Source organism: Lithobates pipiens, unplaced genomic scaffold (assembly GCF_037356315.1).
Source record: "Lithobates pipiens isolate NorthernLeopardFrog02 unplaced genomic scaffold, aLitPip1_a1.2 Scaffold_19, whole genome shotgun sequence".
In the NCBI taxonomy this organism is placed as follows: Eukaryota; Metazoa; Chordata; class Amphibia; order Anura; family Ranidae; genus Lithobates; species Lithobates pipiens.
Genome location: NW_027507764.1, coordinates 578,560,573 through 578,577,164, shown reverse-complemented (window position 1 = coordinate 578,577,164; position 16,592 = coordinate 578,560,573). Strand labels below are relative to the sequence as shown.

Below are 16,592 nucleotides of genomic sequence, written 5' to 3'. Positions count from 1 at the left end.
ATGGCTTCAGCCAAACACTAATCATGAGTGAAATAAATGTTATAGTGTTATCATTCATATTCTCTGAAATTTTTTGCCAGGGTATGTAAACTTATGAGCACAACTGTATATTTAGGTTAGTACGTTATATAACATACTTAGTCATTCATAGAGGCCCCTGTGTCAGTAGATACTATGCTCCACCTAAGTCACTCAAGATAGGGTGAAAACCATCTTGTCTGGTGAAAATTGCGTTGGATAATGAAGGAAATGCCATACAAACACACAGCGAACATACAGTACCAGCTCCATACAGATAGAGCCCTGGTGGCAACTGAGTCCAGGGCCCTCACACCAATTGGTGGCCTAAGTTTATGGGTAACGGCGCTAGCCAACAGGAAGGCCTCGGAGTGGCAGGAGGCAGGGTAATTAGTGACCAGGAAGCTATGTGGTTGAAAAATAGGTTATAAAGCACCAGAGTTTTAAAGGCCCCCACTGAATCAACACAATGTTTTTCCCTTGCCCTGGTACCTTTTTTCGTGATAAGGCCCAGGTACCTTTTTCTTTTCTTCTATAATAAGGCCCAGGCACCCTTTTTTTCCATATTAGGGCCCAGGTACCCTTTTTTAAATTCCATTATAAGGCCCAGGCAGGGCAGACTGACAACTCATGGGGCCCCCGGGCAATAGGAGATTATGGGGCCCTCAGGCAATCAGAAATTATGGGGCCACACAGTATACACACACACAGTATACAATCACACAGTATACACATACATGTACACACAGTATACACAGACATGTTTCTATTAGCTGAGAAGGTACTGGAGAGGTGGGGCAGCTATAATCTCAGGATTTTTAGACCAAAAGGATGTTGGTAAGGGACATTTCAGAGACAGATGTAAAAAAAACACAGATTTTTACATACTGTCCCTGGTTTTACTAAGGCTAGCAACCCTGATGGGGCCCCCTAGTGGCCCGGGGCCCTCGGGCAGTGCCAGAGTGGCTGAATGGTCACTCCGCTCCCTGAGCCCAGGTACCTTTTTTTCTAGATAACAAGGTGATTGCGCATTGGAACTTGGCATTAGTAGGTATCTCAACCACTGAGGTGTAGACGATTTCTACAGATATAACTCTGTAATGCACCATAGCCATAATCACGCCATTGAAATAATGTCTCAGAGTTTGTAGACATTTTTTTACAGTACAAAAAGATTTTATAGGTTACAAAGATTATTACCACATGCCAACATTTTAGGAGGTTTAGGCCCTCCCCTTATCAGGGCTTGACATTTCCAAACTGAGGAGAATCTGATTTTAGCTAAACCAGTGAACAGAGCCTGTTATGACTATAGTATATTTTCAAGATTTCAACCCTTTGTCCAGATTCCCCTTTAGTTTAGAATTCTCAAGCACTGATGAAGGGGGCCCCCATGAACCTCCTGAAAAGTGTTGGTATTTTAAATGACCTTTGTGATCGATAAACTGTTTCTGGACTCTAAAAATCTTTTGGGGCTCTCTTTTCTATAAACTGTCATGTATATTTGAATTATATGGGGCTAGTTGGAGAATGCTACAGGCAACCACATAAAGAGGTCTAATCTATCACACCGTTTAAAGTGCTGTGTGAGATGTTGGTGCGTCTCAGGTGCTTCTGGTAGGTTGAAGTTCTCACAATGACTGGCCTTCAACACAAATTTACTTTTGAGTTAGGGTGGGGGTCAAGAGAAGGACCTCTAGAAAAAAAAATGATTGTGGCATCAGAAAATATAGTTGCCGTTTTTAAAGCAGTGATAGTCATAGTACCTGATATAGCAGGCCTCAATTGCCAACCCTGGCATCACCATAGGGGCTACACATAATATTCAGTAAATATAATAATACAGATACATACCTCCCAACTTTTGAGGGACACCTATTAGCAAAAGTAGATAGGCATAGGACACACCCCCTGCCACACCCCCTTAAAGGAGTATTATACAAGAAAAAATGGTTAAACCCACAAGTGCTTTTCTTTACCACTACTATTCCTTTATATTGGCTTTTGAAATGTACAAAGGCAGCAATTTAGAAATTTGATGAAAGGTTTAGCACTGGGAAACACTTTCTGAAACTTAAAAAGTGCATTTAATGTACAGCTATATAGAATAGACTAAAATGAGGGACTAGTGAGGAGGAAAGAGGGACAGAGGGACCTTGTTCCAAATACGGGGCAGTCCCTCAAAATCAGGGACAGTTAGGAGCTATGCAGATACTGTATCTGTCAGAAAATGCAGACCAGTGTTGCCAACCTACCAGAGTGAAATTTACTGACATGACACCCAAAATTTTACTGGCACAGCCAAGTTTTTACTGGCATTTACAAAAGTTACAAAATTAAAATTTTCAGTGCAAATTCCAGTATTTGGGCTACAACTAAGTATAATATGCAATTAGCAATTTGATTTAAGGTAGCTATTCAGGCAAAAAGCATAGTATTTTATTTTCAATATAGTAAGTGGCTCAGGGAAAGGAAATTAGAATGGGCGGCACACACATGAAATTGACTCTCCCCTCCTCCTGAGTCACAGTGACAGCCTCTCTCCATGCAAGGTGGTCCTTTCAGTCCACTCCAGTCCAAAAAGCAATGACAGTCCTGCTCCCGGCTTCCATCCCGCAGACCCGCACACAAGGCTCTGTCCGCTCGGCTCCCTTGCACCATGACATCACACAAGACGTTCAGGCACTGCCTCCGCTAGACCAGCCCCCCCACCGGTACCGCCCGAACACATTGTAGCAGACACTTTGATGGTCTCGGCCGGCTCTGGACCCGAGCTGCGCATGCCCAGTTCTGAGCCAAGCGTCACAGCCATTTTTTTACTGGCAAACTTTTTCTCTTACTGGCATTTACTGGCAGAAGAAAAGTGCCCATTTTTTACTGGCTGCCAGTAAAAATACCAACAGTTGGCAACACTGCTGCAGACATACAACAGGAGATGGTCAGAGACTATAAACATGCTGCAGGACATCGTGTGGGACTGGGGACGGACTTGTTGGAGACTGGGGACAGCCAAATACTGGAGACGAGTTACACAAGGCTGTTAGGGACCATGACTGTTACCCTGTGAAGATCCATGCTTCCGCAATATTTTTCCTTCACTGGCTGGAGTAGGTACATTGGTAGGGTTGCCACCTGTCCAGGATTCACCTGGACAGTTCGGGTTTGGAATCATGCGTCCGGGTTTCAGACTGCCTGAAACCCGGACACATTAGTTAGACTGGGCTATGGCTTCCCAGCAGGGTTGCTGGCTGCAGTTGTCCAAGCTGAAAGTGTCTGTTACACCCCCTTTCACACTGCTCAAAGCCAACACTAACTCCCCCGAAACACACACACAGACGGAAGAGGAGAGAGGGCTCGATCAGCACCTCTTCCCCCCACCCCTACCCCTCTGTGTCTGCCCACACTCCAATCCCCGGCGCTGTGCCTCAGAAAAGGAAAGTTGGGGCCGGAAAAATTTGAATTCAGCAGCCTCAGATACATCTGGATGAGAGATGCTGACTGCCAAGGGGTGAGTGAGCTCACCATCCATCCCTGTCTGTGACTGAAGTCTCCCTGCTTCTCTCTCCTGGCTCTGAGTGAGTACACCAAGGTAAATCAGGGTTCTCAGAGCACCCCTTACATCAGATTTCCCCTTTAAACCAGAGGCCACAGTGTTACCCCTTACATTAGAGTCCTCTCCGTACATCAGAGTTCTCAGTGTTCCCCCTTACATCAGGGTTCCCAGAGCATCACTTATGTTAGAGTCCCCAGAGTTCTCCCTTACATCAGAGTCTGCAGAGTCCCCCCTTACAGTGAAAGGGAACTCAGCAAGTTCAGATGTAAAAAGGGGAACTCTGTGGGCTCTGATGTAAAAGGGGACTCTTGTGATTAACTTCATATGATTAGAAATGTCATTTAATAGCAAAATATATGTATAGTTTTTACTATAAAACAAAAATTGGCGTGCTCCGCTAAAGTGTTCGGGTTTGACTTGAACAAAAGGTGGCAACCCAATACATTGGTAAGGAACAAAAAAAAAACTAGCATCTGCAGGGACCTTGAGGTCTGTAGCTTAGATACTGATAATTGCAGTCAAAACGGTCAACTTTTTGAAGTGTCAGTAATTGTATGGCTGTGTTAAAAGTCAATTTGTGATGTCGTGTCAGTAAATTTCACTTTGGGAGGTTGGCAACCTTGCTTGAGGACTGCACAGTAAGTGACAAAAAGCAACATGTTGCCCCCCCCGACCTGCAAGTTAAGCACCAGAGCTTTATAGTAAAGTAGGCATATACCATGGGGTCATTGATAGATACATGGACGGAGCTCTACAAAAAGGGTTTGCTACCAGCTTCCTGCTCTAGGGGGCAACCCATATCTTGCCACCCCGATCACTACGCTTATATCGGGTACAGATCCTGCCAAGCAGAAAGGTTCTGCCAGATGATCCTACAGGATCTCTCATACCAGTACCCAATTAGGGGGTGGATATCAAAATTATCTCTGTGGCTATGCCACTGCCCAGCAATTGGATGCAAGGAAAATAAATAGCAAAAAAAAAATTAAATTTAGGACTGCCAAAACCCCCAAGAAACACATTTCTCAATATTTAGTTCTCAGAATCATTTTGTATACCTGATCTCTGCTTCTCTCATCCTAGACACAAGAGAATGCGCTTCATACCGCTGTCCGCCACTGCCACCTGCCAATCGTAGAGCTTATTCTTGACTATCTGTCCAATGAAAAGAGCGAGGCCGAGGCTCTGTGCTGTGTGAATCAGCCCAACCAGGTATGGAGACGGTTTGTACAAGGGTTGTGATTGATGAACAGCCCCATTCAACTATTACAAACAGCAAGTTTTGCACATGACTCCGTTCTTGGAGGACAATCTGTAAAAATCTTCACCAGATTTATTTTTATTTTTTTAAATATGCGGTGTTCCTCTCCACATACCTTATCAACTTAACGCTTGTGCTGATTTTTTTGATCATTTTTTTGACTAAGCTTAGGCTTTAATATTCATATAAAGTTCTGCTTTAAGGTCCTTAAAAGCCAAAAGGTTTCCCATCACTGCTCTACATACTACTGTATATCAGATGAAACTGTAACATAAGCAAAGGGTATACCAGGTCTGTTTGGGCACACCTTAATCACCCTATGCAGCACTGATTCTGCCTGCTGCCATGCTCCCCCATGTCCCTTCCCCTTCCTTTTCTGAATAAACACCATGAGTAGTCAGCATCGAACGCTCCTGTGTCCATTTATAACTGAAGTGTAGTAAACGGTGTTTACTATGCTTCAGTTTTTGAATGCACAGGAAGCCGCTCAGCACACTTTTCATTCATTCACTATCCAGTGAAGCTGAAGCTGCAAAGAAAGAGACTGGGGCATACAGTATCTGTCCTCATTCCCTTTCTTGGTCTCAAAAGTGAGACTTCAGGGGGCTGTTTAGATCCTTGATATTTTACCAAATATATTGTAAAAAAAAACTACTGACACCGTCCTCTGCCCTACTGACACCGTCCTCTGCCCTACTGACACCGTCCTCTGCCCTACTGACACCGTCCTCTGCCCTACTGACACCGTCCTCTGCCCTACTGACACCGTCCTCTGCCCCACTGACACCGTCCACTGCCCTACTGGCACCGTCCACTGCTCCCCTGACACCGTACACTGCCCTACTGACAAGCCCACTGCTCTACTGACACCATCCTCTGCCCTACTGACACCATCCTCTGCCCTACTGACACCATCCTCTGCCCTACTGACACCATCCTCTGCCCTACTGACACCGTCCACTGCCCTACTGACACAGTCCACTGCCCTACTGACAAGCCCACTGCTCTCCCAACACCGTCCTCTGCCCTACTGACACCGTCCTCTGCTCTCCTGACACCGTCCACTGCCCTACTAACACTGTCCACTGCCCTACTAACACTGTCCACTGCTGTACTGACACCGTCCATTGCTCCCCTGACACCGTCCATTGCTCCCCTGACACCGTCCACTGCTCCCCTGACACAGTCCACTGCCCTACTGACACCGTCCACTGCCCTACTGACACCGTCCTCTGCCCTACTGACAAGCCCACTGCTCTCCTGACACCGTCCTCTGCTCTCCTGACACCATCCACTGCCCTACTGACACCATCCACTGCCCTACTGACACCGTCCTCTGCCCTACTGACAAGCCCACTGCTCTACTGACACCATCCTCTGCTCTCCTGACACCGTCCACTGCCCTACTGACACTGTCCTCTGCTCTCCTGACACCGTCCTCTGCTCTCTTGACACCGTCCACTGCCCTAATGACACTGTCCACTGCCCTACTGACACCATCCATGTTTTAATGCATTTTAAAATGTTTGTTTTCACTGACACCATCCACTGTCCTATTGCCACCAAACTCTGACCTACTGACACATCTACTGCTCTATTGTCACCATACACTGCTCTACTGACCCCATCCATGTGTGTGTATATACAGTATCTCACAAAAGTGAGTACAGCCCTCTAAATTGTGTAAATATTTTATTATTACAACACTAAAGAAGTGACACTTTGCTACAATGTAAAGTAGTGAGTTTACAGCTTGTATAACAGTGTAAATTTGCTGTCTCTTCAAAATAACTCAACAGACGGCCATTAATGTCTAAATCGCTGGCAACAAAAGTGAGTACACCCCTAAGTGAAAATGTCCAATTAGCCATTTTCCCTTCCCTGTGTCATGGGACTTGTTAGTGTTACAAGGTCTCAGGTGTGAATGGGGAGCAATTTGGTGTTATCGCTCTCACTCTCTCATACTGGTCTCTGGAAGTTCAACATGGCACCTCATGGCAAAGAACTCAATGAGGATCTGAAAAAAAGAATTGTTGCTCTACATAAAGATGGCCTAGGCTATAAGAACATTGCCAAGACCCTGAAACTGAGCTGCAGTACACACACAGCTTCAGCTTTCACCATTATAAATTTCTCTGCTCAAATAAAGGATTCTGAAGCACCTGTAATCCCCCTCCTGTACCTATCTATAAATTCATATAACATTAAAAGTAAGAACGCTAATGGCAATATTAATTTTCCAGGAGGGAGAGACTCCTCTTCATCTCGCTGCCGCACTCGCAAAAGACTCAGTTCACTTTGAGGAAGAGGACGTGAAAATTGTCAGGCTTCTTCTGGAACATGGTGCAGATATTTCAAGTACCGCAAGAATGGTAATGTCATACACCATATGCTAACCAGCAGGGCAGGCTGGGCTCCTCTCTGTACCTTATCCCGTGCCTCCTCTGCACCTCTGTAGGGGATCCAGGATGCTCTTCTCCTTGTCAGCATAAATTGGGAGGAACAGAGAGTGTGATTGAGATCCTTCTATTGGGCCTCTGCTAATTTTTGGATTTTATTTTTTTTTTTTTTATTTTATGGTTGAACTAGATGGACTTGTATCTTTTTTCAACCTGACTAACTATGTAACTATGTAATTTAGCTAAAAAATATTCATAATTATTATAGCTAGTAGTAGTTAGTCACATTCAACCGTACTTGTTCTTTAAAGTTCAAGATGTTTTGAAGCTTATCCAAGCCACTTCTTCAGTTCTAATGAGTATCAGGAACATACCCCATCATTTTCTGTCAATGAGTAACCTGATCATCTTCATCCCGTCACCCTGGAATGTATCAAGGCAAGTGTTGTTTGTCCAAAAACAGGATGGGAGACATGAATACTCTGGAATCACCCTGTTCTAGTTACATCATCCCATCTTTGGTGTCTGGAGGTCTGTGAGAGTTATTAATAATTGGGTTTACATGGTGTGAATTGTTGCTGAATCACTGAGGTAGAGATATCAAATGCTGGATTATGTTTCTGACACTTGAATAAGCTGCAAAGCATCTTCAACATTACAGAGCAGGTCCAGCCAAACACGGCCAACTTCTACGAGATATACCATGACCTGGATAAATGAGAACCTTCCCAAAGCTTCATGATTGTCTGATAAGGCTTCTCATTCTTCCAGGTCTATATTTAGTATTAGTTGGCCACATTCAACTGGACATGTTCTGTAAAGTTAAAGATGTTGGATAGCTTCTCAATTCCCTTCTCTAGTTCCAAGGAGAACTTGTCATAGAACCGAAAAAGTGGCTTGCAGAGGTTACCAAATGTCTTCACGATTACAGAACAACTCCAGTTGAATGTGTCTATCAAGAACTAGGTATATTTATAATGGTTCGTGTTAAGATATTGGTATAGTCCAGAAAGGTTGTACACTTACAATAGATAATAGACCTCAAGATAAAAAAAAAATCACAGAATGAGACCAGATGGATACAGGATTAGACACTTTAAATCCACATGGTCTCAATATTGAGCTAGATCTTATTTTTTATTTATTTTATGGTTGAACTAGATGGACGTGTATCTTTTTTTCAACCTGACTAACTATGTAACTATGTCATTTAGCTAAAACATATTCATAATTATTATAGCTAGTAGTAATTAGTCACATTCAACCGCACTTGTTCTTTAAACTTCAAGATGTTTTGAAGCTTATCCAAGCCACTTCTTCAGTTCTAATGAGTATCAGGAACATACCCCATCATTTTCTGTCAATGAGTAACCTGGTCATCTTCATCCAATTACCCTGGAATGTATCAAGGCAAGTGTTGATTGTCCAAAAACAGGATGGGAGACATGCATACTCTGGAATCACCCTGTTCTAGTTACATCATCCCATCTTTGGTGTCTGGAGGTCTGTGAGAGTTATTAATAATTGGGTTTACATGGTGTGAATTGTTGCTGAATCACTGAGGTAGAGATATCAAATGCTGGATTATGTTTCTAACACTTGAATAAGCTGCAAAACATCTTCAACATAGCAGAGCAGGTCCAGCCAAACATGGGCCATTTCTACAAGATATACCATGACCTGGATAAATGAGAACCTTCCCAAAGCTTCATGATTGTCTGATAAGGCTTCTCATTCTTCCAGGTCTATATTTGGTATTAGTTGGCCACATTCAACTGGACATGTTCTGTAAAGTTAAAGATGTTGGATAGCTTCTCAATTCCCTTCTCTAGTTCCAAGGAGAACTTGTCATAGAACCGAAAAAGTGGCTTTCAGAGGTTACCAGATGTCTTCACGATTACAGAACAACTCCAGCTGAATGTGTCTATTAAGAACTAGGTACATTTATAATTGTTCGTGTTAAGATATTGGTATAGTCCAGAAAGGTTGTACAATTACAATAGATAATAAACCTCAAGATAAAAAAAAATTCACAGAATGAGACCAGATGGCTACAGGATTAGACACTTTAAATCCACATGGTCTCAATATTGAGCTAGATCTAAACTGTTTTATTACCCATTTTTAACTGTTATTGATGTATAATTCACTGGTGGAATATAGTTTGGTACAGTGGTGGAGAAAAAAAACGCTGACGTGAAACACCATTTCCTCGGGCTTACCCATCACATCCGGGAGCCTGGGATTCGATCCAGCAGTAGGGTTGCCACCTCATCCTTTTAAACTCGAACACATATTGATTACACAGGTTTTGAGGCTAATTTAATGCAGATAATGCACCAAGTGAGTTTAATTACCACCTTAATCAGCCACAGACCTTGTATAATTAATATGTGCTCGGGTTCAAAGGGATGAGGTGGCAACCCTATCTGGCAGTTTGTGCGGCTTGGTATAGAGGTGAGCAGAGATATGGATGTCTCTGATCATCTCTATGGTCTAGGACAGGGGTAATGAATTAAAATTCAAGGAGGTCCGGTCACCAAAATTTTCTTTGGGCCGAGGTCCGAATCTCAAGTCTGTGCTATGACTCAGAAAGATTGTAGTCACTGTATATCTATCAAAAACATGAGAAATGTACATTAAGAGGAACCCCCTACGCCGAAAAAACGGCATGGGGTCCCCCCCCACGGTCCATACCAGACCCTTATCCGAGCAAGAAGCTTGGCCGGTCAGGAAGGGAGTGGGGACGAGCGATCGCCTCCCCCCCCGGACTGTACCAGGCCGCATGCCCTCAATATGGGGGGGTTGGTGCTTTGGGGAAGGGGGCGCCCTGCGGCCCCCCACCCCAAAGCACCCTGTCCCCATGTTGATGAGGACAAGGGCCTCTTCCCGACAACCCTGGCCGTTAGTTGTCGGGGTCTGCGGGCGGGGGGCTTATCGGAATCCAGGAGCCCCCTTTAATAAGGGGGCCCCCAGATCCCGGCCCCCCACCCTATGTGAATGAGTAAGGGGTACATCATACCCCTACCTATTCACCTGGGGAAAAAGTGTCAATAAAAAACACAACACAAGTTTTAAAAGTAATTTATTAATCAGCTCCGGGGCTCTTCTTCCGACGTCGGGGGGTCTTCTGACAACTTCTCCGCTCTGTTCAGCCTCTTCTGCCGGTGTCCGGCCTCTTCTCCCGCTCTCCGGCATCTTCTCCCGGGCTCCTCCGTTGTCTTTTTGGAGCTCTTTTACTAGCGGAGGAGCCCAGTCTCCTCCGTCCTCTGTCCTTCTTCTCTCTTCTCTCTTCTTCCGATGTAGACACAGCGCTGTCTTCTGCTGTACTGGCTTGTGCGACGTGCGCGGCGACTTATATAGGTATAGGGCAGGTCACCGGGTGATGTCACACAGTGACCCCGCCCCTTTATGATGTCACATCCCAGGGCATGCTGGGACTGTGACGTCATAAAAGGGCGGGGTCACCGTGTGACATCACCACGCCCTATACCTATATAAGTCGCCGTGCACGTCGCACAAGCCAGTACAGTGGAAGACAGCGCCGTGTCAACATCGGAAGAAGAGGGACAGAGGGACAGAGGACGGAGGAGACCGGGCTCCTCCGCTAGTAAAAGAGCTCCAAGAAGACAGCCGAGGAGCCCAAGAGAAGATGCCGGAGAGCGGGAGAAGAGGCTGGACACCGGGAGAAGAGGCTGAACAGAGCAGAGAAGTTGTCAGAAGACCCCCCGACGTCGGAAGAAGACCCCCGGAGCTGATTAATAAATTACTTTTAAAACTTGTGTTGTGTTTTTTATTGACACTTTTTCCCCAGGCGAATGGGTTTGGGGTACAATGTACCCCTTACTCATTCACATAGGATGGGGGGCCGGGATCGGGAGCCCCCTTTAATAAGGGGGCCCCCAGGACTCCGATAAGCCCCCTGCCTGCAGACCCTGACAACCAACGGCCAGGGTTGTCGGGAGGAGGCCCTTGTCTTCATCAACATGGGGACAAGGTGCTTTGGGGTGGGGGGGGCCGCAGGGCGCCCCCCTACCCCAAAGCACTAACCCCCCCATGTTGAGGGCACGCAGCCTGATACGGTCCGGGGAGGGGGCGCTCGCTCGTCCCCACCCCCTTCCTGACCGGCCAGGCTTCGTGCTAGGATAAGGGTCTGGTATGGACCTTGGGGGGACCCCCACGCCGTTTTTTTGGCGTAGGGGGGTTCCCCTTAAAATCCATACCAGACCTAAGGGCCTGGTATGCTCCCGGAGGGGGAACCCACGCCGGATTTTTTAAATAAATTTGGCGTGGAGTTCCCTCTCGAGAGCTGATTTTTCTGTGAGAGAGATGACTTCAATCCGGCTTGGAGGTGACTTCCATTGAAATCAATGGGTACCAGTCGCCTAGAAGTTGGATAGAAGTAGAACCTTTTCTGAAGTCGCAGTGACTTCAGTAGTGTGCATTAAGACGGCTCTCATTCACTTACATTGATTTTTACATGTAGCGCGACTTGAGGCGACTAGGGGCGACCTGAAGTCGGATCCTGAGTTGCCCCTGTGTGAACGGGCTCTTAAAGAGGAAGTAAACCCTGATGAGTTTACTTCCTCTTTTTTTCCCTGCAAAGGTAAAGAATAATGGACTACTATGCATCGCATAGTAGCCCATTATGTGTCACTTACCTGACACAGGAGCCAGCGAAGTCGCGCTGTCCCCTGTAGTCCGCCGCATCCATCTTGCTGGTGGCGTCTCGCAGCTCCGCCGCTGTCATTCGGCGAAGCCGCGATGACGTCACCTCCGCGCATGCGCACGGGAGTCGACAAATGCGGCAGCTCCATTTTTGGAACTGCCGCGTTCAGTGCGCCTGCGCGCCGCTGTCTACGGCGCATGCGCCGTAGACAGCGGTGCCCGTTTTCGGGCAAATATCTCCTAAACCATATAGGTTTAGGAGATATTGCTTGGACCTACAGGTAAGCCTTAATCTAGGCTTACCTGTAGGTCAAAGTGGTTTGTAAGGGTTTACAACCACTTTAAAGTACGATAACATGCTACCATCTGTTGTGTTGCACAGCCCTGAGCAAAAAATGGTGTAGATCTGATTTTTAGTGTGGTCTGTCGCTTTGCCAGCATATCTAAATAAATTGGCTGCTTTATATTAAAGGCAAAAATAAAAATCATTAATAGCGCTTAAAAAAAAAAGCACTGCAAATATGTCCACAAGGCCCCGGAGACGCACTGCGAACACATTGCAAATGTGAGTAAAAGTGCATGCAGATCTGCACACTGAGGGCCCATTCACACTGCCCGCATGCTACAAGCTCCTTTTTAGTGTGCGGACATCTGTCGGCTGCCGTGAGCCGCGGTGAGGGGGTGGTATGATGCGTTTCAGCAGCGCGGTGCGTTTGTGCTGCACTACTGTGAGGTGACATGTGTGGCCTACTACGTGTCTGTATTTTAGCACAGCTCACTGCACCTCTGCCTGAACACAGGGATTGTAAACGGGCCCTTAATAAGGCAAAATGTCTCATTTGTCGGTGACATCACTTCCTGTCAGTGTGATGAAGGCCCCCGTTCCTTACAAGAATTGATTTTAGAAAAATGGAACAGCAGAACGGTTTTCCTGTCAGTTGACAATCAGAACACTGTCAAAGATCTTTACTGTGGGATCCCATGCATTAAGGCTTTGTTTACAATAGAGTTAGCTTAACCTTCTGAAGAGTGATTCATAGCTATTCCAAGGGCTTACCCTATGTAAACAAGAGATTTTCAGGGGTGTAGACATCCCAACCTGCAAAAACTCATTTCAGGGAGGTGGTGCCTGCAACAAAAAAAAAAAATGTAACTCACTTTTTTTATATTTTTACGCAGTGCTTCTGGGGAAGGGCGTGGGGGGTATGTGGCAGCGGATGGTGTTAGTAGTTTTTTTTTTTGTTTTTGTTTTTATTTTATGTATTGATTTTTTTACAATTTAATTTGTTTTTAAAAAAAAATTTACAATGCTTTTTGGGGGGTGTCCCCGGGTGTTGGGGCGGTGGACAGTTTTGGTAGCGCAGGGGAGAGTAGTCGTTTTTTTATTTTATTACAGTTTAATTTTTTAGAATCTTTTTTACAATTATTTTCTTTTCTATTTTTTGGGGGCTTTGGTGAGATATTAGGGGTCTAAACAGAATCCTGATATCTCCTCTTTGAGACAGAGAAAGAGACAGAGGACACAGATTCCCCAGTCCCTTTCTCAGCACTGAAGATGAATGGACAGCATAGTTGCCAACATTGTAAAAAAAATGTATGGGGACAATTTTTTGGCTGTAGGCAGAGTCTTATTATAATTAGGGGGTGGGGCATTCGTTTGTATGCGTGGCATAGTGGGAAAAAAAAATCAGAGCAGAGTCCCAGCAGAGTCCCTCCTTACATCAGCTGGCCCCAGCAGAGTCCCTCATTACATTAGCTGGCCCCAACGGAGTCCCTCCTTACATCAGGTGGCCCCAGTAGAGTCCCTCCTTACATCAGGTGGCCCCAGTAGAGTCCCTCCTTACATCAGGTGGCCCCAGTAGAGTCCCTCCTTACATCAGGTGGCCCCAGTAGAGTCCCTCCTTACATCAGGTGGCCCCAGTAGAGTCCCTCCTTACATCAGGTGGCCCCAGTAGAGTCCCTCCTTACATCAGGTGGCCCCAGTAGAGTCCCTCCTTACATCAGGTGGCCCCAGTAGAGTCCCTCCTTACATCAGCTGGTCCCAGTAGAGTCCCTCCTTACATCAGCTGGTCCCAGTAGAGTCCCTCCTTACATCAGCTGGTCCCAGTAGAGTCCCTCCTTACATCAGGTGGCCCCAGCGGATTCCCTTCTTACATCAGGTGGCCCCAGCGGATTCCCTTCTTACATCAGGTGGCCCCAGCGGATTCCCACCTTACATCAGGTGGCCCCAGCGGAGTCCCTCCTTACATCAGGTGGCCCCAGCGGAGTCCCTCCTTACATCAGGTGGCCCCAGCGGAGTCCCTCCTTACATCAGGTGGCCCCAGCGGAGTCCCTCCTTACATCAGGCGGCCCCAGCGGAGTCCCTTCATACATCAGGCGGCCCCAGCGGAGTCCCTCCATACATCAGGCGGCCCCAGCGGAGTCCCTCTTTACATCAGGTGGCCCCAGTGGAGTCCCTCCTTACATCAGGTGGCCCCAGTGGAGTCCCTCCTTACATCAGGTGGCCCCAGTGGAGTCCCTCCTTACATCAGGTGGCCCCAGTGGAGTCCCTCCTTACATCAGATGGCCCCAGTGGAGTCCCTCCTTACATCAGGTGGCCCCAAAGGAGTCCCTCCTTACATCAGGCGACCCCAAAGGAGTCCCTCCTTATATCAGGTACCCCAGCAGCGAAGCCCCTCCTTACATCAGTGTCAACAGCAACGGAGCCCCTCCTTACATCAGTGCCCCCAGCAGTGGAGTCCCTCCTCACATCAGGTGTCCCCATCAGTGGAGCCCTCCTTATACCTGTGTCCCTGGCAGCAGAGCCCTCCTTCCTGCGTCTGTCCCCATCATTGGCACTACACAGTCCCCCGGCTTTCTCATGTGTTCATTGGAGAGGGGAGGGGCTGCTGCCAACCAATCAGCTTCCATGTACAAGAGAATTGTCTACTTGTACACTGAAGAGAGAAGCCGATTGGTTTCCCCTTCCCTCTCCACTGAACACAAGGGGATAAGTCCTCGCGGCGGCGACCTTCTTTTTGTAGCCCGTCGGCCGTCTTTGCCTAAAACATTCCAGATTTTCCCGGGACAAAGGCAAAATCCTGGGAATTTAATTGGGACGAGCTCCGACCAGGACGAGGGTCCCAAAATCGAGATTGTCCTGGGAAAATTGGGACTGTTGGCAAGTATGGGACAGGAGACAGAGGCTCCTGTTTATTCATAAACTGAGCAGAGTAAAACACAGTTTACGCTGCTCAGTTATCACAGGATGCAAGAACGATCTCACTCACTGTGTCCAATTCCTGGCAGATCCCCCTGCGGCCGGCAGGTGAGGAGGAGAGCCGGCTGTGGGGGACAAGGGGGGGGGGGAAGGAGGAGCGGAGGAGAATGGGGGGGGGGGGGCGGAGAAGGACACAGTGTTAGAAACCATGAAATCAGCCCGAGCCAGAAGTACAGTTAAATCACACTTGTTTAATAATAAAAGTAAAAAGAACAAATGTAGTCAAAACATAGCCAAAGTCAAAGCCTCCTGGACTTGTGCCCAAGTTGAACGAAGACCACAGAGATGCTCCTCTAACGCAGGAATACTTTGCGGAACAAACGAGTCAGGCAACATGGAAGGTTGGAAACCATAATTCGCCATAAACTAAGACAATAAGGACACTCAAGGCACTGTTGTGAGCAAACTCTGCCCACGGTAATAGGTCTGACAAGATGTTATGATGGTCAGAAATATAGCAACATAGGAATTGCTCCAAGGACTGATTGGCTCGTTCTGTGGCCCCATTAGACAAAGGTGATACGGAGAGGAGAAAGCAAGCTGAATTCCCAACTGTGCACAAAAGGCTCGCCAGAACTGAGACACAAACTGACTACCCCTGTCCGAGACAATCTCCTTGGGTAGCCCATGTAAGTGAAAGATCTCCGGAGCAAAAATGGAAGCCAGTATCTTAGAAGTGGGCCACTTCCTAAGTGGAATTCTATGACACATCATTGAGAACCGGTCAACCACCATAAGGATAACTGTGTTGCCCTGGGAGTTGGGTAACTCCACAATGAAATCAATAGACAGGTGGGTCCAGGGCCTCTCTCCATTGGGTATGGGTTGCAGGAGGCCCACTGGAAGGTGTTGTGGAGTCTTAGGCCGCGTACACACGGGCGGATTGTCTGCCCAACTAAGTTCGGCAGACAATCCGACAGACAGTCCGTTCAAAATTTGCATGAACGGACTTGACCACACACGATGAGCAGACAGTCCGCTGAAAGCGTGCGTGATGACGTGTACAGCACGTACGACGGGACTAGAAAAACGACGTCCTATACACTGCAATGCAACCTTCGGCCGTGTAAACCCTTTCTGAGCATGCGCCATACTTAGTCCGTCCAACTTGCCTACACACGAGCGGACTGTCCGCTGAAACCAAGTTTGGACAGACAAAACCAAGTTTGAACGGACTGTCTTACGGAAATTCCGTAAGACTTTGTTCGTCAGACTGTCCGCTGAAAAAGTCCGCTGAAGCCCACACACGAGCGGATTGTCCGCTGAAACACTGTTCAGCGGACTAAGTTGGACAGACAATCCGCCCGTGTGTACGCGGCCTTACTCTGAGCACACACAGAACAGGCAGCTATGAAGGCAGTTACATCAGCACATAGACTAGGCCATCAGAATTGTTGGGAAATGGCCCAAAAGAGTTGATCCTTCTCAGCAGCC

The 16,592-nt window shown here is 47.0% G+C and overlaps 1 protein-coding gene across 1 annotated transcript in view; it reads left to right on the top strand.

Annotated features, from left to right (window-relative positions):
• The window catches only part of LOC143998115 (uncharacterized), a 195,754-nt gene that overhangs the window by 61,480 nt on the left and 117,682 nt on the right, over positions 1-16,592 (top strand). The window contains exons 13-14 of the mRNA XM_077493859.1: positions 4,655-4,783; positions 7,076-7,204. Coding sequence (XP_077349985.1) covers positions 4,655-4,783; positions 7,076-7,204 — 258 coding nt within the window. The remainder of the gene's footprint in view (positions 1-4,654; positions 4,784-7,075; positions 7,205-16,592) is intronic.